Source organism: Saccoglossus kowalevskii, chromosome 9 (assembly GCF_978046115.1).
Source record: "Saccoglossus kowalevskii chromosome 9, keSacKowa6.1, whole genome shotgun sequence".
In the NCBI taxonomy this organism is placed as follows: Eukaryota; Metazoa; Hemichordata; class Enteropneusta; family Harrimaniidae; genus Saccoglossus; species Saccoglossus kowalevskii.
Genome location: NC_140649.1, coordinates 9,524,073 through 9,547,225, shown reverse-complemented (window position 1 = coordinate 9,547,225; position 23,153 = coordinate 9,524,073). Strand labels below are relative to the sequence as shown.

General features: G+C 31.1%; 1 protein-coding gene across 3 annotated transcripts in view; it reads left to right on the top strand.

Annotated features, from left to right (window-relative positions):
• LOC144344496 (uncharacterized) overlaps positions 1-23,153 on the top strand; it is a 32,105-nt gene that overhangs the window by 3,608 nt on the left and 5,344 nt on the right. For all 3 annotated transcript variants that reach the window (XM_085503142.1, XM_085503141.1, XM_085503143.1), the window contains 5 exons: positions 133-241; positions 1,814-1,944; positions 2,754-2,940; positions 4,961-5,089; positions 5,567-5,753. In XM_085503142.1, the coding sequence (XP_085359268.1) occupies positions 133-241; positions 1,814-1,944; positions 2,754-2,940; positions 4,961-5,089; positions 5,567-5,753 (743 nt within the window). The remainder of the gene's footprint in view (positions 1-132; positions 242-1,813; positions 1,945-2,753; positions 2,941-4,960; positions 5,090-5,566; positions 5,754-23,153) is intronic.

The window sequence follows — 23,153 nt, the reverse complement described above, 5'->3', positions numbered from 1 at the left end:
AAATCATTCTTTCAAAAGCTTTTTCATCTAATAAATGCGCAAAATAGAAAAAAACATTTAATAATAATTAAAACTGGAGTTAACTGTTTGTGATACAATGAATGTAATCATGATACTTATTTCTCTCTGTAGGTAATGCCATTAAAATTGTATCTAGACAAAGAAAAAACGCCATTAGAAATATATTTCGGTCGAAATGCATTAGCACCACTTGTAGAGGGTTATATGGATAATTCTGAATGTAAGTATTGAGGAAATACATTTTTTTTTCGCAGTCTATGAGAATGAATTTCATTTAAAAAGTTGTATAGTTTAATGTGGTGTACCATGCATTATTATTAGTCGCCGTTCGGACTTACGTTTTGACCTTTGTGCGTGCGTGCTTCCGTGCGTGCGTGCGTCCGGACCTGTATCTCAGAAATGCCTGAACCAATCACATTCAAACTTCACACATACATCATACATAACATTATACATATGCACATCAATTTGTTTCACGATCTGATTCAAGATGGCCGAATGGCGGCCATTTTTGTGTTAAAAGATCATCAAAATCAAGAATTTATGGACGGATTTTGTTTAAACTTAGTGCATACGTTGGACATAATGGGACCTCTATGTACGTCATTTTATTTTTCAGATCCGATTTAAAATGACCGACTGATAGCCATCTTGTTTTAATGGATGCGGTTCCAAGAGTGCCATATCTCTGCCATGCTTTGACTGATCATGTTAAAATTTTATATATTCATTATACATCGTGACATAGATATATTGGGTTGACTATCTGATTCAAAATGGCCAAATGGCAGCCATCTTTGTGCTAAAAATCATCAAAAATCAAGCATTTCTGGCATTTCAGAACTGGATCTTGGCGTTTGTGGATGGATTTTGTTTAAACTTACTACATACATTAGAGATTATGGGTTCCTGATGCGTGTCATTTTATTTTTCGCATCGGATCAAAATGGCTGACTGACGGCCATTTTGTTTAAATGAATGCGCTTCCAGAGCCATATCTCTGATATGCTTCGACTGATTATGTTCAAATTTTATAAATTCGTTTTACATCATGTTATAGATTTATAGATGTATTCAAAATGGCCGACTGGTGGTTATTTTCTTTTAATTAATGCTGTTCCAGAGCAATATTTCTCAATATGGACGAGTACTCGTTTGACGACCAGATACTAAATGTCAATCTTTTTAATGTTATAAAATCATCATAATCAAGCATCATCTTTTAGATACATACTTCTGACATGTTTATATTCCAACTATATTACTATAAACAAAACTGTATATCTTAAATTTGATAACTAACGGGGACTGTGCCATGCATGGCTTGTTTTCTTTTGTGCTCCACTTCATATTTATGCATCATATCACACATGGCGATAATATTTACTCTCAATGACACATTAATTTTATAAGTAAAAATAGCAATAATTATGCGGCGAGTGCACAACACACACATGTATTTTTTGGGAAAAAAATAAGGAAATCATTTTTTGATGAGTAAGAATATTTTGGTTACCAAGCTGTTTAATTTCATTGACCACCAATACATGTATCAACTGTAAAAATAGTTTTAATTGACAGAAAAATTATGACTGTTCTTTAACACACCATAGATGACAATTCTGAGTCTGCTATTATTTTAAGAGGACATCTTATTGAAAAATACAATTCATTTTGGTGAACAAATAGAAGTAAACAATGCAGAAATACTTACAATTTTGAAAATTGACAGTCTTTAATGAGAATGGCCGAAACTCATTCAGTAACCGTCTTCCTGGTTTTCCACTCACAGGTACAATGGTTGTATTTTTTGAGTTCCGCGACGTAACCCTTAAACTATTATACAATATGTCTGAAATTCATATAAAATGCGATGGTTTGGATTCAATTGCTTCATTTACGATTCACTTTTACGAAGACAAGGTAAGGCATTCCAACATGTTTTGAAACACCCTTCTACGCATTGAGAGTTACGGAAGGGTTACAAATACATTTCATCATTATACTGTATTATATAGGGAGCTAAATTTGCCATTGTATGTTGTAATGTTGTCTTTAAAATAAAAAAAAAAAATGTCGATAAAAATAGTCTCGATAAATATAGGTGACTATTAACAATTCTGAATAATCGCGTGATCAAAAAATGAAATTATTTTTCACAAAACCAAATCTCAATTTTATTCAATATCCAACACGTTTATTCTAATAGCTATGAATGTGTTTAAACATTATTATATGCAAGTTACAATGCAATTGAATGTTTTTCACACCAAGGAATGTGCCATCTGTGTATTTATGTATGTTTTTAAATGTATTTGGATTTGAGTAATAGAGTAATGTGTATGAAAGTGAAAAAAACTACTCTGTCGTATAAAGAGAAATATAAAGACTAAGAACACAAAACAACTGAGTGAGAACGATTGAAAAAACAATCCACAAGAATAAAACAACTTATTACTACACAACACTACAGTGCCATTCTACAAGTTCATGAACAAAAATGAATATAATATAATATATTTTCAGATAAAAACAATATAATTTTATCTGTAACCAACAATATTTATTAGTTTCTTGAAAATCAATTTTACTGTGTCACATAGAAAGTGTTTGAAATAGTTTTTTATACGTTTACTCAAACGCGTTTAAAATCTGATTATAAACATGTTTGTTACATATTTTATAGTTTCTCATTTAGTATGGGGTATATTAATTTGATATTTGTTATTTAGAAAGATTTTCCTGCAGAAGCAGTAATAAACCCGTTATGGTTCCACTACCCACCTAATCAGCATCACAGTTTAGCCCAACTAATGTTCAACGGTATACATACAAAACCAGTTGAGTCAGAAGTATTTTGTACAGCATATTTCAGAGGGCAAGGCTTATATTCCAGACAAGGAGTAGTACATTTTACTGGTAAGTAAACGTTCCCCATTTATCATGGCAATAGACAAGTATCGAGTCTCGCCGTCACCTTAGAAACTTTTGCGTTATGGTGTCAAACGTTCCAATTTTCTTTGGGGTTTTCTATACATAATTATTCCGGTTTCAGAAATCGATTGCTTTATCAATGAACATTATTATGAATGAACTGCTTCACTTCTTATATTTCACCATTTTCAAACATTTGGAGTATACAGATTTCCATATCTTCTATAAATACACATGGTAATTTATTGAACTCTCTTCGAAGATTTTGCTGTTCGCTATAATAAACGCATTTAACATATATACAAACAAATACAAATAGTTTTAAATACTGAAATCTGTAAACAAATATTTTGATATTTATATTCACAAACCCATTTAAGGTAGCGAGACTATTATTTGTGTTGAAAATTACGATTTTCACATTTATTTATTAATTGATGAAATGCACCATAAACTTTCATATGATAAAGTCAATATAACATAGAATGTCATGTAAGTTGGTTAAAATATAGATTTTCTGAAGGGAAGCAAGGCAGCCTCAGTAGTGTTTTCCAAAATCAACAACACAGGTTTAATCTGTGTGCCTATAAGTTTCAAAGATAAACTCAAGACAAAGCAATGTTAGGATGTGTTATCAGTAGCTATCTGACACACAATGAGTGTTTCCAAACATTTGAGTGGTTTGTCTCCGCCCCTGTTTGTTTCACAGATTAGTCATTTGCATATGAATGTGTCAGACACAAGGTCACACAGCCACTGAAAAAAAATCATTGATTTTGGTGTTTTCATATGCCGAATTTATCCAATTATAGCTATCCCATTCCTTTATTTTTTTGGTTTCCAATAGCCTTACACATTTGGATGTCCCTACACATGGTAAAACAGACCTTGATGGGAAAACAAATTGATTGTGCCGATAAACAAGCTTGAAAATCTTTGCTGTTACTTCATGGACGTTTTCTAGGAGTTTATGTTTTTCAAAATACAAGGTCTTTAACAAAAAATAACGTATACTTATTGTCGTCGGATTAACACCAAATTTTCACAGCTTTAAGGTGACAATGAGAGGAACTTGAATGTGTCCAGACAAACTATTTCATCGATTATTTACCAACGAGTTGTGGTTTGAGTTGGGGGCAATGCGACTAAAACAGTAATTGAAATTCAGGACACTATTTTTTAAAACGCGTTGCTTGAATAAAACTAACCAGACACATTCAATTTACCAGACTATTGGACAACTAGGAAAAGTGAAAAAAATACTTCTTATCGCCAGCATAAATGCGTAATTATTTTTTTTACAGAAAAAGTAATTTTTCACCTTTGATTGAGTAACGCGTCGTAGATTGCAGATACGGGCATGCAAAATACACTTGTGAAAAGCTTGAAGTCTGGCGATTCTAAAAATATATACTTTCCCGGGTCTATTTGTAGTCATTTAGTCACAATTAGAAGATGAAAACAAGTATGCAAATAATAGTCCCGCTACCTTAATTCTTCAAAAAAAAAAAAAAAAAAAAAAAAAAAACCATACTGTAAAGGCGCATTTTGAGGTTGTTGGAAATAATATGAAAATGATAATCTGTTGGCATTGAACCAATAGGATCCTGAGAATAAGTATTACATGCTGTCGAAATGCGCTATACCTTGTTCATTACACGGATTTTACCATTTATCATTTATCGATTGGTGCTTATAGACAGTTACGCAAGTTAAAAAAATTAAAAACTGTGTTTGTGTTCAAAAGAAATAATTTAATATACAGAGGAAATTGTATAATTATTTGACGTTCGATTATGAAATATTGTTATTCAAAATAAAGGTTAATTCGAATGTTCCATGAAGGGTAACTCATGATCCTGTACAGTTTTGTACAGCATAGTGAACTCAATTTTTTCTATATGCGTTTGTGATGTATAACAAACAGCCATTCAACAACAGAAAATATTTCGTCGTGTTTTCATTATTTGCAGGCACACTGACAATATGTATGTATTCTTTGTAGGTTGTCCAATAAATAAATTTGGACTCAAATGTAATTATGATTGTATCTGTCAAAATGGAGCAAGTTGTCATCCCTTCAATGGTGCTTGCAAATGCACAGATGGATGGTATGGACCAGCCTGTGATATTCGTGAGTACTTACACCTTTACTTGACATATGTGCAGGTGTCTGCAGCCTCAACCAATTACCAAGTGTATTATGGACAATATACACAAAAAGCTGTCGTCGCAAATAGACACACCTTTATTAAGGCAGTTGGCGTTTTATTGTTGACATTTATTACTTTATCGAATCTCTACAGCAACATTTGCCATTTTACATTTACATTAGGATTTTATATTGTGAGAACATGGGGAGGGGCATTATGGACCCTTTGTCCTTCAGGCACGATGATGCAGAGTAGTTCCTTTGTGAAATTAGAATGCTGCTAGAGAAATAAGACATGTTTGTAAAAGAACAAAAAATACTTAACATATAGTATTAAAACATATCAAGTCTGAAGACGTTTGTGGAATGAATACTTTGGTATATTTTACCTAGCAAGTGTTTGCTTGTCTACATCGTGGCAGCGTTAAAAATATGACATTGTTCTTATTTCTATTGCAGCTCGTCCATTGATTGTAGTACGCCCGAAACAAATATATCTAAACTATGGAGAGTTCGCATCGATACAATGCGAGACTAAACACATAGATACATTGGAAAACTCCACTCCAGCTTGGTACTTTGATGGAGAATACATTGACGAGATATCATTCAACTATACATTCACAGTTATGGAAACATCATCTGTGTGAGTTAAATTACGTACAGGACATTGTATTATGATATTTCACATTTAAAATCAACATTACGTATCAAATCATCGATTAAACCGTGTATTTGAAATGCAATATTCAAACATACCTTACATAAAGTACCGTTCTTGTCTCTGTTCTTACATAGAGCAGTTGCTTCTTTCCTATTATGACTTAACGAGTTGAACACGTGTAATTGACTATTTCGTTTTGGCATATGGTCAATATATGAAATACTGCCAATCTTATTGAAATGCGAGCCTAGTTTTCGTTTTTGTGAAATATTTATTTTTATTTGTGTAATATATAGTAAATTTTCATTCTTTCACAAATTTTATTTTATATTAAATATAATTTTAATATTAATGTGCCTGCACTTTTCAACATTTTGTATAAAAAAGCCCAAGTTTGAATCTTTCTTTAAATTAGATTGGATGTAATTTACGATTTTGTGCTGATTGCACCGCTTAAAGGCATATTCATCGCATTAGCGACAGTTTTTTCACAGTGTAGTGGTGATCTGAATTAGCTAATAGAATGATCAAATTAATATGGTTGAGACAATCTAGTCGTTACCCAGTGTGGTGCGTAATAAGTTCGATGGTAATATGTGATATGTCAGCTCGATCAATCTGCATCACGAATGTAATAAATGGGCGATGCGAATGCAGTGAAAGTGCGACGTGAATGCAATATATGCACGCCGTGGATGTGATAAATTGGTGATCAGAATGCGATAAATAATCAACGGTAATTGATGTGATAAATGTGCAATGCAGATGTGATTAATGTACGATGCTAAAGTGATCAATGTGCGATGCAGATATGAATAATGTACGATGCTAAAGTGATCAATGTGCGATGCAGATGTGATTAATGTACGATGCAAATGTGATAAATGTGCTATGCAAATGTGAAAAATGTGCAATGCAAATGTGATAAATGTGCAATGCAAATGCGATAAATGTGCAATGCAAATGTAATAAATGTGCAATGCAAATGGAATAAATGTGCAATGCAAATGTAATAAATGTGCAATGCAAATGTAATAAATGTGCAATGCAAATGGGATAAATGTGCAATGCAAATGTAATAAATGTTCAATGCAAATGGGATAAATATGCAATGCAAATGGGATAAATGTGCAATACAAATGTAATGTGCAATGCAAATGTAATAAATGTGCAATACAAATGTAATAAATGTGCAATACAAATGGGATAAATGTGCAATGCAAATGTAATGTGCAATGCAAATGGGATAAATGTGCAATGCAAATGTGACAAATGTGCTATGCAAATGGGATAAATGTGCAATGCAAATGTAATAAATGTGCAATGCTAATGAAATAAATGTGCAATGCAAATGTAATGTGCAATGCAAATGGGATAAATGTGCAAGGCAAATGTAATGTGCTATGCAAATGGGATAAATGTGCAATGCAAATGTGATAAATGTGCTATGCAGATGGGATAAATGTGCAATGCAAATGTAATAAATGTGCAATGCAAATGGGATAAATATGCAATGCAAATGTAATGTGCAATGCAAATGGGATAAATGTGCAATACAAATGTAATGTGCAATGCAAATGGGATAAATATGCAATACAAATGTAATAAATGTGCAATGCAAATGGGATAAATGTGCAATGCAAATGTAATGTGCAATGCAAATGGGATAAATGTGCAATGCAAATGTAATGTGCAATGCAAATGGGATAAATGTGCAACACAAATGTAATAAATGTGCAATGCAAATGTGATAAATGTGCAATGCAAATGTAATGTGCAATGCAAATGGGATAAATGTGCAACACAAATGTAATAAATGTGCAATGCAAATGGGATAAATGTGCAATGCAAATGTTATAAATGTGCAATGCAAATGTAATAAATGTGCAATGCAAATGTAATAAATGTGCAATGCAAATGGGATAAATGTGCAATGCAAATGTAATAAATGTGCAATGCAAATGTAATAAATGTGCAATGCAAATGTAATAAATGTGCAATGCAAATGTCATAAATGTGCAATGCAAATGTCATAAATGTGCAATGCAAATGTAATAAATGTGCAATGCAAATGTAATAAATGTGCAATGCAAATGTAATAAATGTGCAATGCAAATGTAATAAATGTGCAATGCAAATGTGATAAATGTGCAATGCAAATGTGATAAATGTGCAATGCAAATGGGATAAATGTGCAATGCAAATGTAATAAATGTGCAACGCAAATGTAATAAATGTGCAACGCAAATGTAATAAATGTGCAATGCAAGTGTAATAAATGTGCAATGCAAATGGATAAATGTGCTATGCAAATGTAATGTGCAATGCAAATGGGATAAATATGCAATACACATGTAATAAATGTGCAATGCAAATGTAATAAATGTGCAATGCAAATGTGATAAATGTGCAATGCAAATGGGATAAATGTGAAATGCAAATGGGATAAATGTGCAATGCAAATGGGATAAATGTGCAATACAAATGTAATGTGCAATGCAAATGGGATAAATATGCAATACACATGTAATAAATGTGCAATGCAAATGGGATAAATGTGCAATGCAAATGTAATGTGCAATGCAAATGGGATAAATGTGCAATGCAAATGTAATGTGCAATGCAAATGGGATAAATGTGCAACACAAATGTAATAAATGTGCAATGCAAATGTGATAAATGTGCAATGCAAATGTAATAAATGTGCAATGCAAATGTAATGTGCAATGCAAATGGGATAAATGTGCAACACAAATATAATAAATGTGCAATGCAAATGTGACAAATGTGCAATGCAAAAGTAATAAATATGCAATGCAAATGTAATAAATGTGCAATGCAAATGTAATAAATGTGCAATGCAAATGTGACAAATGTGCATTGCAAATGTAATAAATGTGCAATGCAAATGTAATAAATGTGCAATGCAAATGTAATAAATGTGCAATGCAAATGTGATAAATGTGCAATGCAAATGTAATAAATGTGCAATACAAATGTAATAAATGTGCAATGCAAATGTAATAAATGTGCAATGCAAATGTAATAAATGTGCAATGCAAATGTAATAAATGTGCAATGCAAATGTAATGTGCAATGCAAATGGGATGAATGTGCAACACAAATGTAATAAATGTGCAATGCAAATGTGACAAATGTGCATTGCAAATGTAATAAATGTGCAATGCAAATGTAATAAATGTGCAATGCAAATGTAATAAATGTGCAATGCAAATGTGATAAATGTGCAATGCAAATGTAATAAATGTGCAATAGAAATGTAATAAATGTGCAATGCAAATGTAATAAATGTGCAATGCAAATGTAATAAATGTGCAATGCAAATGTAATAAATGTGCAATGCAAATGTAATGTGCAATGCAAATGGGATGAATGTGCAACACAAATGTAATAAATGTGCAATGCAAATGTGACAAATGTGCATTGCAAATGTAATAAATGTGCAATGCAAATGTAATAAATGTGCAATGCAAATGTAATAAATGTGCAATGCAAATGTGATAAATGTGCAATGCAAATGTGATAAATGTGCAATGCAAATGTAATAAATGTGCAATGCAAATGTAATAAATGTGCAATACAAATGTAATAAATGTGCAATGCAAATGTAATAAATGTGCAATGCAAATGTAATAAATGTGCAATGCAAATGTGATAAATGTGCAATGCAAATGGGATAAATGTGCAATGCAAATGTAATAAATGTGCAATGCAAATATAATAAATGTGCAATGCAAATGTAATAAATGTGCAATGCAAATGTGATAAATGTGCAATGCAAATGGGATAAATGTGCAATGCAAATGGGATAAATGTGCAATGCAAATGTAATAAATGTGCAATGCAAATATAATAAATGTGCAATGCAAATGTAATAAATGTGCAATGCAAATGGGATAAATGTGCAATGCAAATGGGATAAATGTGCAATGCAAATGTAATAAATGTGCAATGCAAATGGGATAAATGTGCAATACAAATGTAATGTGCAATGCAAATGGGATAAATATGCAATACACATGTAATAAATGTGCAATGCAAATGGGATAAATGTGCAATGCAAATGTAATAAATGTGCAATGCAAATATAATAAATGTGCAATGCAAATGTAATAAATGTGCAATGCAAATGTGATAAATGTGCAATGCAAATGGGATAAATGTGCAATGCAAATGTGATAAATGTGCAATGCAAATGTAATAAATGTGCAATGCAAATGTGATAAATGTGCAATGCAAATGTAATAAATGTGCAATGCAAATGTAATAAATGTGCAATGCAAGTGTAATAAATGTGCAATGCAAATGGATAAATGTGCTATGCAAATGGGATAAATGTTCAATACAAATGTAATGTGCAATGCAAATGGGATAAATATGCAATACACATGTAATAAATGTGCAATGCAAATGTAATAAATGTGCAATGCAAATGTGATAAATGTGCAATGCAAATGGGATAAATGTGCAATGCAAATGGGATAAATGTGCAATACAAATGTAATGTGCAATGCAAATGGGATAAATATGCAATACACATGTAATAAATGTGCAATGCAAATGGGATAAATGTGCAATGCAAATGTAATGTGCAATGCAAATGGGATAAATGTGCAATGCAAATGTAATGTGCAATGCAAATGGGATAAATGTGCAACACAAATGTAATAAATGTGCAATGCAAATGTGATAAATGTGCAATGCAAATGTAATAAATGTGCAATGCAAATGTAATGTGCAATGCAAATGGGATAAATGTGCAACACAAATATAATAAATGTGCAATGCAAATGTGACAAATGTGCAATGCAAAAGTAATAAATATGCAATGCAAATGTAATAAATGTGCAATGCAAATGTAATAAATGTGCAATGCAAATGGGATAAATGTGCAATGCAAATGTAATGTGCAATGCAAATGGGATAAATGTGCAATGCAAATGTAATGTGCAATGCAAATGGGATAAATGTGCAACACAAATGTAATAAATGTGCAATGCAAATGTGATAAATGTGCAATGCAAATGTAATAAATGTGCAATGCAAATGTAATGTGCAATGCAAATGGGATAAATGTGCAACACAAATATAATAAATGTGCAATGCAAATGTGACAAATGTGCAATGCAAAAGTAATAAATATGCAATGCAAATGTAATAAATGTGCAATGCAAATGTAATAAATGTGCAATGCAAATGTGACAAATGTGCATTGCAAATGTAATAAATGTGCAATGCAAATGTAATAAATGTGCAATGCAAATGTAATAAATGTGCAATGCAAATGTGATAAATGTGCAATGCAAATGTAATAAATGTGCAATACAAATGTAATAAATGTGCAATGCAAATGTAATAAATGTGCAATGCAAATGTAATAAATGTGCAATGCAAATGTAATAAATGTGCAATGCAAATGTAATGTGCAATGCAAATGGGATGAATGTGCAACACAAATGTAATAAATGTGCAATGCAAATGTGACAAATGTGCATTGCAAATGTAATAAATGTGCAATGCAAATGTAATAAATGTGCAATGCAAATGTAATAAATGTGCAATGCAAATGTGATAAATGTGCAATGCAAATGTAATAAATGTGCAATACAAATGTAATAAATGTGCAATGCAAATGTAATAAATGTGCAATGCAAATGTAATAAATGTGCAATGCAAATGTAATAAATGTGCAATGCAAATGTAATAAATGTGCAATGCAAATGTAATGTGCAATGCAAATGGGATGAATGTGCAACACAAATGTAATAAATGTGCAATGCAAATGTGACAAATGTGCATTGCAAATGTAATAAATGTGCAATGCAAATGTAATAAATGTGCAATGCAAATGTGATAAATGTGCAATGCAAATGTGATAAATGTGCAATGCAAATGTAATAAATGTGCAATGCAAATGTAATAAATGTGCAATACAAATGTAATAAATGTGCAATGCAAATGTAATAAATGTGCAATGCAAATGTAATAAATGTGCAATGCAAATGTGATAAATGTGCAATGCAAATGGGATAAATGTGCAATGCAAATGGGATAAATGTGCAATGCAAATGTAATAAATGTGCAATGCAAATATAATAAATGTGCAATGCAAATGTAATAAATGTGCAATGCAAATGGGATAAATGTGCAATGCAAATGGGATAAATGTGCAATGCAAATGTAATAAATGTGCAATGCAAATGGGATAAATGTGCAATACAAATGTAATGTGCAATGCAAATGGGATAAATATGCAATACACATGTAATAAATGTGCAATGCAAATGGGATAAATGTGCAATGCAAATGTAATAAATGTGCAATGCAAATATAATAAATGTGCAATGCAAATGTAATAAATGTGCAATGCAAATGTGATAAATGTGCAATGCAAATGGGATAAATGTGCAATGCAAATGTGATAAATGTGCAATGCAAATGTAATAAATGTGCAATGCAAATGTGATAAATGTGCAATGCAAATGTAATAAATGTGCAATGCAAATGTAATAAATGTGCAATGCAAGTGTAATAAATGTGCAATGCAAATGGATAAATGTGCTATGCAAATGGGATAAATGTTCAATACAAATGTAATGTGCAATGCAAATGGGATAAATATGCAATACACATGTAATAAATGTGCAATGCAAATGTAATAAATGTGCAATGCAAATGTGATAAATGTGCAATGCAAATGGGATAAATATGCAATACACATGTAATAAATGTGCAATGCAAATGGGATAAATGTGCAATGCAAATGTAATGTGCAATGCAAATGGGATAAATGTGCAATGCAAATGTAATGTGCAATGCAAATGGGATAAATGTGCAACACAAATGTAATAAATGTGCAATGCAAATGTGATAAATGTGCAATGCAAATGTAATAAATGTGCAATGCAAATGTAATGTGCAATGCAAATGGGATAAATGTGCAACACAAATATAATAAATGTGCAATGCAAATGTGACAAATGTGCAATGCAAAAGTAATAAATATGCAATGCAAATGTAATAAATGTGCAATGCAAATGTAATAAATGTGCAATGCAAATGTGACAAATGTGCATTGCAAATGTAATAAATGTGCAATGCAAATGTAATAAATGTGCAATGCAAATGTAATAAATGTGCAATGCAAATGTGATAAATGTGCAATGCAAATGTAATAAATGTGCAATGCAAATGTGATAAATGTGCAATGCAAATGTAATAAATGTGCAATGCAAATGTAATAAATGTGCAATGCAAATGTAATAAATGTGCAATGCAAATGTAATAAATGTGCAATGCAAATGTAATAAATGTGCAATGCAAATGTAATGTGCAATGCAAATGGGATGAATGTGCAACACAAATGTAATAAATGTGCAATGCAAATGTGACAAATGTGCATTGCAAATGTAATAAATGTGCAATGCAAATGTAATAAATGTGCAATGCAAATGTAATAAATGTGCAATGCAAATGTGATAAATGTGCAATGCAAATGTGATAAATGTGCAATGCAAATGTAATAAATGTGCAATGCAAATGTAATAAATGTGCAATACAAATGTAATAAATGTGCAATGCAAATGTAATAAATGTGCAATGCAAATGTAATAAATGTGCAATGCAAATGTGATAAATGTGCAATGCAAATGGGATAAATGTGCAATGCAAATGGGATAAATGTGCAATGCAAATGTAATAAATGTGCAATGCAAATATAATAAATGTGCAATGCAAATGTAATAAATGTGCAATGCAAATGGGATAAATGTGCAATGCAAATGGGATAAATGTGCAATGCAAATGTAATAAATGTGCAATGCAAATGGGATAAATGTGCAATACAAATGTAATGTGCAATGCAAATGGGATAAATATGCAATACACATGTAATAAATGTGCAATGCAAATGGGATAAATGTGCAATGCAAATGTAATAAATGTGCAATGCAAATATAATAAATGTGCAATGCAAATGTAATAAATGTGCAATGCAAATGTGATAAATGTGCAATGCAAATGGGATAAATGTGCAATGCAAATGTGATAAATGTGCAATGCAAATGTAATAAATGTGCAATGCAAATGTGATAAATGTGCAATGCAAATGTAATAAATGTGCAATGCAAATGTAATAAATGTGCAATGCAAGTGTAATAAATGTGCAATGCAAATGGATAAATGTGCTATGCAAATGGGATAAATGTTCAATACAAATGTAATGTGCAATGCAAATGGGATAAATATGCAATACACATGTAATAAATGTGCAATGCAAATGTAATAAATGTGCAATGCAAATGTGATAAATGTGCAATGCAAATGGGATAAATGTGCAATGCAAATGGGATAAATGTGCAATACAAATGTAATGTGCAATGCAAATGGGATAAATATGCAATACACATGTAATAAATGTGCAATGCAAATGGGATAAATGTGCAATGCAAATGTAATGTGCAATGCAAATGGGATAAATGTGCAATGCAAATGTAATGTGCAATGCAAATGGGATAAATGTGCAACACAAATGTAATAAATGTGCAATGCAAATGTGATAAATGTGCAATGCAAATGTAATAAATGTGCAATGCAAATGTAATGTGCAATGCAAATGGGATAAATGTGCAACACAAATATAATAAATGTGCAATGCAAATGTGACAAATGTGCAATGCAAAAGTAATAAATATGCAATGCAAATGTAATAAATGTGCAATGCAAATGTAATAAATGTGCAATGCAAATGTGACAAATGTGCATTGCAAATGTAATAAATGTGCAATGCAAATGTAATAAATGTGCAATGCAAATGTAATAAATGTGCAATGCAAATGTGATAAATGTGCAATGCAAATGTAATAAATGTGCAATACAAATGTAATAAATGTGCAATGCAAATGTAATAAATGTGCAATGCAAATGTAATAAATGTGCAATGCAAATGTAATAAATGTGCAATGCAAATGTAATGTGCAATGCAAATGGGATGAATGTGCAACACAAATGTAATAAATGTGCAATGCAAATGTGACAAATGTGCATTGCAAATGTAATAAATGTGCAATGCAAATGTAATAAATGTGCAATGCAAATGTAATAAATGTGCAATGCAAATGTGATAAATGTGCAATGCAAATGTAATAAATGTGCAATACAAATGTAATAAATGTGCAATGCAAATGTAATAAATGTGCAATGCAAATGTAATAAATGTGCAATGCAAATGTAATAAATGTGCAATGCAAATGTAATGTGCAATGCAAATGGGATGAATGTGCAACACAAATGTAATAAATGTGCAATGCAAATGTGACAAATGTGCATTGCAAATGTAATAAATGTGCAATGCAAATGTAATAAATGTGCAATGCAAATGTAATAAATGTGCAATTCAAATGTGATAAATGTGCAATGCAAATGTGATAAATGTGCAATGCAAATGTAATAAATGTGCAATGCAAATGTAATAAATGTGCAATACAAATGTAATAAATGTGCAATGCAAATGTAATAAATGTGCAATGCAAATGTAATAAATGTGCAATGCAAATGTGATAAATGTGCAATGCAAATGGGATAAATGTGCAATGCAAATGTAATAAATGTGCAATGCAAATATAATAAATGTGCAATGCAAATGTAATAAATGTGCAATGCAAATGTGATAAATGTGCAATGCAAATGGGATAAATGTGCAATGCAAATGGGATAAATGTGCAATGCAAATGTAATAAATGTGCAATGCAAATATAATAAATGTGCAATGCAAATGTAATAAATGTGCAATGCAAATGGGATAAATGTGCAATGCAAATGGGATAAATGTGCAATGCAAATGGGATAAATGTGCAATGCAAATGGGATAAATGTGCAATACAAATGTAATGTGCAATGCAAATGGGATAAATATGCAATACACATGTAATAAATGTGCAATGCAAATGGGATAAATGTGCAATGCAAATGTAATAAATGTGCAATGCAAATGTAATAAATGTGCAATGCAAATGTGATAAATGTGCAATGCAAATGGGATAAATGTGCAATGCAAATGTGATAAATGTGCAATGCAAATGTAATAAATGTGCAATGCAAATGTGATAAATGTGCAATGCAAATGTAATAAATGTGCAATGCAAATGGGATAAATGTGCAATGCAAATGTTATAAATGTGCAATGCAAATGTAATAAATGTGCAATGCAAATGGGATAAATGTGCAATGCAAATGTAATAAATGTGCAATGCAAATGTAATAAATGTGCAATGCAAATGTAATAAATGTGCAATGCAAATGTAATAAATGTGCAATGCAAATGTCATAAATGTGCAATGCAAATGTCATAAATGTGCAATGCAAATGTGCAATGCAAATGGGATAAATGTGCAATGCAAATGTAATAAATGTGCAATGCAAATGGGATAAATGTGCAATACAAATGTAATGTGCAATGCAAATGGGATAAATATGCAATACACATGTAATAAATGTGCAATGCAAATGGGATAAATGTGCAATGCAAATGTAATGTGCAATGCAAATGGGATAAATGTGCAATGCAAATGTAATGTGCAATGCAAATGGGATAAATGTGCAACACAAATGTAATAAATGTGCATGGCAAATGTGATAAATGTGCAATGCAAATGTAATAAATGTGCAATGCAAATGTAATGTGCAATGCAAATGGGGTAAATGTGCAACACAAATGTAATAAATGTGCAATGCAAATGTGATAAATGTGCAATGCAAATGTAATAAATGTGCAATGCAAATGTAATAAATGTGCAATGCAAATGTGATAAATGTGCAATGCAAATGTGATAAATGTGCAATGCAAATGTAATAAATGTGCAATGCAAATGGGATAAATGTGCAACGCAAATGTAATAAATGTGCAATGCAAATGTGATAAATGTGCAATGCAAATGTAATAAATGTGCAATGCAAATGTAATGTGCAATGCAAATGGGATAAATGTGCAACACAAATGTAATAAATGTGCAATGCAAATGTGATAAATGTGCAATGCAAATGTAATAAATGTGCAATGCAAATGTGATAAATGTGCAATGCAAATGTGATAAATGTGCAATGCAAATGTAATAAATGTGCAATGCAAATGTGATAAATGTGCAATGCAAATGGGATAAATGTGCAATGCAAATGGGATAAATGTGCAATGCAAATGTGATAAATGTGCAATGCAAATGTAATAAATGTGCAACGCAAATGTAATAAATGTGCAATGCAAATGTGATAAATGAGCAATGCAAATGTGATAAATGTGCAATGCAAATGTAATAAATGTGCAATGCAAATGTAATGTGCAATGCAAATGGGATAAATGTGCAACACAAATGTAATAAATGTGCAATGCAAATGTGACAAATGTGCAATGCAAATGTAATAAATGTGCAATGCAAAGGTAATAAATGTGCAATGCAAATGTAATAAATGTGCAATGCAAATGTGATAAATGTGCAATGCAAATGTAATAAATGTGCAATGCAAATGGGATAAATGTGCAATGCAAATGTAATAAATGTGCAATGCAAATATAATAAATGTGCAATGCAAATGTGATAAATGTGCAATGCAAATGTGATAAATGTGCAATGCAAATGTAATAAATGTGCAATGCAAATGTAATAAATGTGCAATGCAAATGTAATAAATGTGCAACACAAATGTAATAAATGTGCAATGCAAATGTGACAAATGTGCAATGCAAATGTAATAAATGTGCAATGCAAATGTAATAAAAGTGCAATGCAAATGGGATAAATGTGCAATGCAAATGTAATAAATGTGCAATGCAAATGTAATAAATGTGCAATGCAAATGTGATAAATGTGCAATGCAAATGGGATAAATGTGCAATGCAAATGTAATAAATGTGCAATGCAAATGGGATAAATGTGCAATGCAAATGGGATAAATGTGCAATGCAAATGTAATAAATGTGCAATGCAAATGTGATAAATGTGCAATGCAAATGGGATAAATGTGCAATGCAAATGGGATAAATGTGCAATGCAAATGTAATAAATGTGCAATGCAAATGTGATAAATGTGCAATGCAAATGTAATAAATGTGCAATGCAAATGTAATAAATGTGCAATGCAAATGTAATAAATGTGCAATGCAAATGTAATAAATGTGCAATGCAAATGGGATAAATGTGCAATGCAAATGTTATAAATGTGCAATGCAAATGTAATAAATGTGCAACGCAAATGTAATAAATGTGCAATGCAAATGTAATAAATGTGCAATGCAAATATGATAAATGTGCAATGCAAAAGTAATAAATATGCAATGCAAATGTAATAAATGTGCAATGCAAATGTAATAAATGTGCAATGCAAATGTAATAAATGTGCAATGCAAATGTAATAAATGTGCAATGCAAATAGGATAAATGTGCAATGCAAATGTGATAAATGTGCAATGCAATGTGATAAATGTGCAATGCAAATGTAATAAATGTGCAATGCAAATGTAATAAATGTGCGATGCAAATGTAATAAATGTGCAATGCAAATGGGATAAATGTGCAATGCAAATGGGATAAATGTGCAATGCAAATGTAATAAATGTGCAATGCAAATGTAATAAATGTGCAATGCAAATTTGATAAATGTGCAATGCAAATGTGATAAATGTGCAATGCAAATGTAATAAATGTGCAATGCAAATGTAATAAATGTGCAATGCAAATGGGATAAATGTGCAATGCAAATGTAATAAATGTGCAGTGCAAATGGATAAATGTGCAATGCAAGTGTAATAAATGTGCAATGCAAATGTAATAAATGTGCAATGCAAATGGGATAAATATGCGATGCAAATGTAATAAATGTGCAATGCAAATGTGATAAACGTGCGATGCAAATGTAATAAATGTGCAATGCAAATGTAATAAATGTGCGATGCAAATGTGATAAATATGCGATGCAAATGTAATAAATGTGCAATGCAAATGTGATAAATATGCGATGCAAATGTAATAAATGTGCGATGCAAATGTGATAAATATGCGATGCAAATGTAATAAATGTGCGATGCAAATGTGATAAATATGCGATGCAAATGTAATAAATGTGCAATGCAAATGTAATAAATGTGCAATGCAAATGTAATAAATATGCGTTGCAAATGTGATAAATATGCCATGCAAATGTGATAAATGTGCTATGCAAATGGGATAAATGTGCGATGCAAATGTGATAAATATTCGATGCAAATGTAATAAATGTGCGATGCAAATGTGATAAATATGCGATGCAAATGTAATAAATGTGCGATGCAAATATGATAAATATGCGATGCAAATGGGATAAATGTTATATGCAGATGTTATTAATGTGCGATGCAAATGTTATAAATGTGCAATGCAAATGTAATAAATGTGCAATGCAAATGTGATAAATGTGCAATGCAAATGGGATAAATGTGCAATGCAAATGGGATAAATGTGCAATGCAAATGTAATAAATGTGCAATGCAAATGTGATAAATGTGCAATGCAAATGTAATAAATGTGCAATGCAAATGTAATAAATGTGCAATGCAAATGTAATAAATGTGCAATGCAAATGTAATAAATGTGCAATGCAAATGGGATAAATGTGCAATGCAAATGTTATAAATGTGCAATGCAAATGTAATAAATGTGCAACGCAAATGTAATAAATGTGCAATGCAAATGTAATAAATGTGCAATGCAAATATGATAAATGTGCAATGCAAAAGTAATAAATATGCAATGCAAATGTAATAAATGTGCAATGCAAATGTAATAAATGTGCAATGCAAATGTAATAAATGTGCAATGCAAATGTAATAAATGTGCAATGCAAATAGGATAAATGTGCAATGCAAATGTGATAAATGTGCAATGCAATGTGATAAATGTGCAATGCAAATGTAATAAATGTGCAATGCAAATGTAATAAATGTGCGATGCAAATGTAATAAATGTGCAATGCAAATGGGATAAATGTGCAATGCAAATGGGATAAATGTGCAATGCAAATGTAATAAATGTGCAATGCAAATGTAATAAATGTGCAATGCAAATTTGATAAATGTGCAATGCAAATGTGATAAATGTGCAATGCAAATGTAATAAATGTGCAATGCAAATGTAATAAATGTGCAATGCAAATGGGATAAATGTGCAATGCAAATGTAATAAATGTGCAGTGCAAATGGATAAATGTGCAATGCAAGTGTAATAAATGTGCAATGCAAATGTAATAAATGTGCAATGCAAATGGGATAAATATGCGATGCAAATGTAATAAATGTGCAATGCAAATGTGATAAACGTGCGATGCAAATGTAATAAATGTGCAATGCAAATGTAATAAATGTGCGATGCAAATGTGATAAATATGCGATGCAAATGTAATAAATGTGCAATGCAAATGTGATAAATATGCGATGCAAATGTAATAAATGTGCGATGCAAATGTGATAAATATGCGATGCAAATGTAATAAATGTGCGATGCAAATGTGATAAATATGCGATGCAAATGTAATAAATGTGCAATGCAAATGTAATAAATGTGCAATGCAAATGTAATAAATATGCGTTGCAAATGTGATAAATATGCCATGCAAATGTGATAAATGTGCTATGCAAATGGGATAAATGTGCGATGCAAATGTGATAAATATTCGATGCAAATGTAATAAATGTGCGATGCAAATGTGATAAATATGCGATGCAAATGTAATAAATGTGCGATGCAAATATGATAAATATGCGATGCAAATGGGATAAATGTTATATGCAGATGTTATTAATGTGCGATGCAAATGTTATAAATGTGCAATGCAAATGTGATAAATGTGTGATGCAAATGTGATGATTGTGCTATGCAAATGTAATACGTATGCCATGCAAATGTACTAAATATGCGATGCAAATGTGATAAATGTGCAATGCAAATGTGATAAATATGCGATGCAAATGTGATAAATGTTCAATGCGAATGTAATAAATGTGCGATGCAAATGTGATAAATGTGCGATGCAAATGTGATAAATGTTCAATGCAAATGTGATAAATGTTCAATGCGAATGTAATAAATGTGCGATGCAAATGTGATAAATGTTCAATGCGAATGTATTAAATGTGCGATGCAAGTGAGATAAATGTGCGATGCAAATGTGATAAATGTTCAATGCAAATGTGATAAATGTTCAATGCGAATGTATTAAATGTGCGATGCAAATGTTTTAAATGTGCGATGCAAATGTGATAAATGTGCGATACAAATGTGACAAATGTGCGATGCAAATGTGTTAATTATGCTATGCAAGTGTGATAAATGTGCAATGCAAATGTAATAAGTGTGCAACACAAATGTAATAAATGTGCAATGCAAATGTGATAAATGTGCAATGCAAATGTGATAAATGTGCAATGCAAATGTAATAAATGTGCAATGCAAATGTAATAAATGTGCAATGCAAATGTAATAAATGTGCAACACAAATGTAATAAATGTGCAATGCAAATGTGACAAATGTGCAATGCATATGTAATAAATGTGCAATGCAAATGTAATAAATGTGCAATGCAAATGGGATAAATGTGCAATGCAAATGTAATAAATGTGCAATGCAAATGTAATAAATGTGCAATGCAAATGTGATAAATGTGCAATGCAAATGGGATAAATGTGCAATGCAAATGTAATAAATGTGCAATGCAAATGGGATAAATGTGCAATGCAAATGGGATAAATGTGCAATGCAAATGTAATAAATGTGCAATGCAAATGTGATAAATGTGCAATGCAAATGGGATAAATGTGCAATGCAAATGGGATAAATGTGCAATGCAAATGTAATAAATGTGCAATGCAAATGTGATAAATGTGCAATGCAAATGTAATAAATGTGCAATGCAAATGTAATAAATGTTCAATGCAAATGTAATAAATGTGCAATGCAAATGTAATAAATGTGCAATGCAAATGGGATAAATGTGCAATGCAAATGTTATAAATGTGCAATGCAAATGTAATAAATGTGCAACGCAAATGTAATAAATGTGCAATGCAAATGTAATAAATGTGCAATGCAAATATGATAAATGTGCAATGCAAAAGTAATAAATATGCAATGCAAATGTAATAAATGTGCAATGCAAATGTAATAAATGTGCAATGCAAATGTAATAAATGTGCAATGCAAATGTAATAAATGTGCAATGCAAATGGGATAAATGTGCAATGCAAATGTGATAAATGTGCAATGCAATGTGATAAATGTGCAATGCAAATGTAATAAATGTGCAATGCAAATGTAATAAATGTGCGATGCAAATGTAATAAATGTGCAATGCAAATGGGATAAATGTGCAATGCAAATGGGATAAATGTGCAATGCAAATGTAATAAATGTGCAATGCAAATGGGATAAATGTGCAATGCAAATGGGATAAATGTGCAATGCAAATGTAATAAATGTGCAATGCAAATTTGATAAATGTGCAATGCAAATGTGATAAATGTGCAATGCAAATGTAATAAATGTGCAATGCAAATGTAATAAATGTGCAATGCAAATGGGATAAATGTGCAATGCAAATGTAATAAATGTGCAGTGCAAATGGATAAATGTGCAATGCAAATGTAATAAATGTGCAATGCAAATGTAATAAATGTGCAATGCAAATGGGATAAATATGCGATGCAAATGTAATAAATGTGCAATGCAAATGTGATAAACGTGCGATGCAAATGTAATAAATGTGCAATGCAAATGTAATAAATGTGCGATGCAAATGTGATAAATATGCGATGCAAATGTAATAAATGTGCAATGCAAATGTGATAAATATGCGATGCAAATGTAATAAATGTGCGATGCAAATGTGATAAATATGCGATGCAAATGTAATAAATGTGCGATGCAAATGTGATAAATATGCGATGCAAATGTAATAAATGTGCAATGCAAATGTAATAAATGTGCAATGCAAATGTAATAAATATGCGTTGCAAATGTGATAAATATGCCATGCAAATGTGATAAATGTGCTATGCAAATGGGATAAATGTGCGATGCAAATGTGATAAATATTCGATGCAAATGTAATAAATGTGCGATGCAAATGTGATAAATATGCGATGCAAATGTAATAAATGTGCGATGCAAATATGATAAATATGCGATGCAAATGGGATAAATGTTATATGCAGATGTTATTAATGTGCGATGCAAATGTTATAAATGTGCAATGCAAATGTGATAAATGTGTGATGCAAATGTGATGATTGTGCTATGCAAATGTAATACGTATGCCATGCAAATGTACTAAATATGCGATGC